The sequence below is a fragment of the Sciurus carolinensis genome, chromosome 17, assembly GCF_902686445.1.
Source record: "Sciurus carolinensis chromosome 17, mSciCar1.2, whole genome shotgun sequence".
NCBI lineage: Eukaryota > Metazoa > Chordata > Mammalia > Rodentia > Sciuridae > Sciurus > Sciurus carolinensis.
The window spans coordinates 11,785,813-11,789,682 of record NC_062229.1 but is presented as its reverse complement, the minus strand read 5'-3'; the positions used below and the strand labels follow the sequence as shown (position 1 = coordinate 11,789,682).

Genomic DNA, 3,870 nt, shown 5'->3' with positions numbered 1-3,870 from the left:
TTCATGAGGAATCTCCATACTGCTTTCCAGAGTGTTTGCAGTAATTTGCAGTCCAAGCAACAGTATGTGAGTTTACCCTTTTCCCCACATCCTAGATGACATTTAATATGATTTGTATTCTTGATTATTGCCATTGTAACTGGAGTGAGATGTCATCCCAATGTAGTTTAATTTGCATTTCTCTAATTGCTACAGATGTTCAACATTTTTTAATCCATTTATTGACCCTTTGTATTTCTTCTTTTGAGAATTGTCTGTTTAGATCTTTATTTTTTTCCTGTGGTGAGAGAGCTTTTTACCTTTATTTGTTTTTTTCAGACATGCATGACAGTAGAGTGCATTTTGACATATTATGTATACCTGGAGTATAACTTCTTCTAATTAGGATCCCATTCTTGTGGTTGTATAGGATGTGGAGTTTCACTAGTTGTGTATTTATATATGAATATAGGCAAGTTATGTGCAATTCATTCTGCTGTCTTTCCTCTTCCTGTCCCCCATCCCTTCCCCTCATTTCCCCTTTGTCTAATCCACTGAACTTCTATTCTCTCTCCCCCCACCCTTGTTGTGTGTTACATCCACATATCAGAGAGAACATTCGGCCTTTGCTTTTTCTGCCCATTTTTGATTGGGTTATTTTTTTCTTTGGTGTTACATTTTTAAAATTCTTTGTATATGCTGGATGTTAATGCCCTATATGAGCAGATGACAAAGATTTTCTCCCATTCTGTTGTCTCTCTCTTCATTCTCTTATTTTCTTTACTGTGAAGAAGTTTTTAATTTGATGCCATTCAATTTAACTGATTTTTTATTTTATTACTTGTGCTGTAGGAGTCTTGTTTTGGAAGTTGGTTTCTGTGCCAACACATTGGAGTGTTGGGCCTACATTTTCCTCAAGCAGTTGCAGGGTTTCTGGTCCAATTCCTAGGTCTTTGATCCACTTTGAGTCAACTTTTGTGCAGGGCGAGAGATAGGCATTCAATTCCATTCTGCTACCTGTGGATTTCCAGGTCTCCTAGACCATTGATTGGAGAGGCTATTTTTTCTCCACTGTATTTTTCTAATAGTTATCTATCTAGTGTCAGACAGCAGTAATTTGTGGGTTTTCTTTGTGTCCATTAATGTTGTGATGCCAGTTCCATACTGTTTTGTTACTATAGCTCTGTAGTATAATTTGAGGTGTGAGGTTGTGATGCCTCCTGCTTCACTTTCCTTACTAAGGATTGCTTTGACTATTCTGGGTCTCTTATTATACCAAATAAATTTCATAACCACTCCTTTTTAGTTTTATGAAGAATATCATTGGAAATTTGCATCTCTATAGGGTTTTGGTAGTATGGCCGTTTTGACAGTATTAATTCTGCCTATCCAAGAACATGGGAGGACTTTCTGTCTTTCCATCTTCTCAGGCTTCTTGTGTTTCTGGAGTGCTCTATACTTTTCATAAGATCATCTCAATAAATGAAGAAAAATCATTTGACAAAGTTCCAGATCCCTTCATTTTTCAAACACTAAAATAACTAGTGATAGAAGAACTTACCACAGCAATGTAAAGGACATAAATGACAACAATGACCAACATCATACTAAACAGAGAAAAGTTGAAAGGATTTCCTCTAAAAACAGGAACAAGTAAAGGCTGCTCACTGTTATTCAACACTACTTTGAAATCCTTTCCAGAGCAATCTGATATGTGAAAGTAATTAAAGGGATATAAATAGGAAAAGAAGTGCTCAAATTATCTGTTTGCTGATGACGTTCCTATAATTACAAGATCAAAAAATACCAACAGAAGATATCATGACACAAGATCAACACTCATAAATCAATCACATTTCTATACTCCAATGATTCATCTGCTGGGAAAGAAATTAGAAAAACTATCCCATTCGCAATAGCTGAAAAATGATAAAATACTTTGGAATTAATCTAATAAAACTGTTGAAGGACATTTGCAATGAAAACTAGAGAACACCATTATTAAATTTTTTGGCTGTGTACCAGGATTTGAACCCAGGGCACTTAACCACTGAGCGACATCCCTAGCGCATTCCATATTTTAGAGGCAGGGTATCACAAATTGCTTAGGGACTTTATAAATTTCTGACACTGGCTTTGAACTCTTCATCCTCCTGCCTCAGCCACCTGAGCTGCTGGGATTACAGGTGTGTGTCAATGTGCCCAGCAAGTTTTTAATTTCACTTTTAAAACTTGTTAGCTTATTGAGTCCAGTTTTAGTATGCTATGTGTAAATAACAAAAAGTTACAGATTTCACCATTGTTGAGTGCATAGAGGAGTGATATTTATTTTTATTTGCTTTCTTGTGAAACTAACCATCATACATTTCGAAAGCTTGTCATCTTAACAAAGTGAAATCTTGATCCCTGTGTGAAAAATTCGCAACACAGGTTAAAAGCATTCCACTATAAAACATCATGAGAAATTAAAACTATTTATGTTATCCAAGCAACACATTAAGAGGAAAGAGTTTAGTTTTCCTGAATTTCCCAAGATATATTGCAACTGGACATCACAGTTACTAAGATTAGAAAATTCTGCTGTGGAGTCTCCTAAGTGCGTTTTTAATGTCCCTGTTCCTCAGGCTGTAGATGAAGGGGTTCAGCATGGGGGTGACCACAGTGTACATCACTGAGGCCACTGCACCCTTTCTGGGAGAATGTGATACAGCTGAACTCAGGTACACCCCAGAGGCTGTTCCAAAAAACAAACAAACAACTGCCAGGTGAGACCCACAGGTGGAGAAGGCTTTGTACTTCCCACCTGTGGATGGGATCCTCAGAATGGAGTCAATTATTTTATAGTAAGAGAAAATGATCCCTGAGATGGGGAAAAGGCCATATATGACAGTAAGAAAATATTTCACAATGTTATCAGAGGAAGTGTCAGAACAGGAAAGATTCAGAAGTTGAGAAGGGTCACAGAAGAAACTAGGAATTTCCACATCTTTGAAGCTGGTAATTTGTAAAATCATCAAATTGTGCAGTTGGGAGTCCAAAAGACTCAGCAAAAATGACACCAAAGTTAAAAAGCCACAGAGGCAGGAGTTCATAATGACCTGATAATGCAGGGGGTGACAGATGGCCACAAATCGGTCATAGGCCATCACAGTCAGAATCATGTCATCCATACAAACAAAAATGGCATATAGAGACATTTGTGTCAAGCATCCCACATAGGAGATCACGCCACTCTGAGTTTGAATGTCCACAATCATCTTTGGAGCCGTAGTAGAAATGAAACAAATGTCCACAAAAGACAGGATTGAGAGGAAGAAGTACATGGGGGTGTGGAGGTGGGAGTCAGAGCTGACAGCCAGGATGATGAGCAGGTTCCCAAGCACTGTGACCAGGTACATGGACAGGAACAGTCCTAAGAGGACGGGCTGCAGGTCTGGATCCTCTGTGAGGCTCATGAGGTGGAATTCTAAGACATGTGTAAGATTTTGTACTTCTATATTGCTTGAACACCTTTCAAAAAAGCAAAATGTGAGAGTAAAGAAATGTGTAACTGGCACCCCTCAGTCTGTATATATTTGAATGGAAGTATTCACAATATAATTCACACTTGAGTACTAGACAGCTTCAACAATGCTTCTCAGAAGTGTAACACCCAATCTTGTACACTCTTCCTTCACTTTCTGCATTTTTCACACCTCTTTCATAAGCACTTAAGAGACTTTGATCTAAACAATGTTAGAAATCCAGGATAATTGAAGAAAGAAGTTCATGATCATAATTATACTATTTTATGGAAAAAAATTAAGAATAACTAATGACCTTCTTTTAAGGAAAGCACTATTAATAAGCCTATTTAATAACAAAAGGAAATTCACAAACAATTTGATATGC

The 3,870-nt window shown here is 37.3% G+C and overlaps 1 protein-coding gene across 1 annotated transcript; it reads right to left on the bottom strand.

The window, feature by feature from the left end:
* Positions 1 to 2,546: 2,546 nt before the first annotated feature.
* LOC124969144 (olfactory receptor 7E24-like) lies at positions 2,547 to 3,524 on the bottom strand. The gene has a single exon (XM_047531977.1). It carries the CDS (start codon positions 3,432 to 3,434, stop codon positions 2,547 to 2,549), a length of 888 nt encoding a protein of 295 aa, XP_047387933.1. The 5' UTR covers positions 3,435 to 3,524.
* Positions 3,525 to 3,870: the final 346 nt, after the last annotated feature.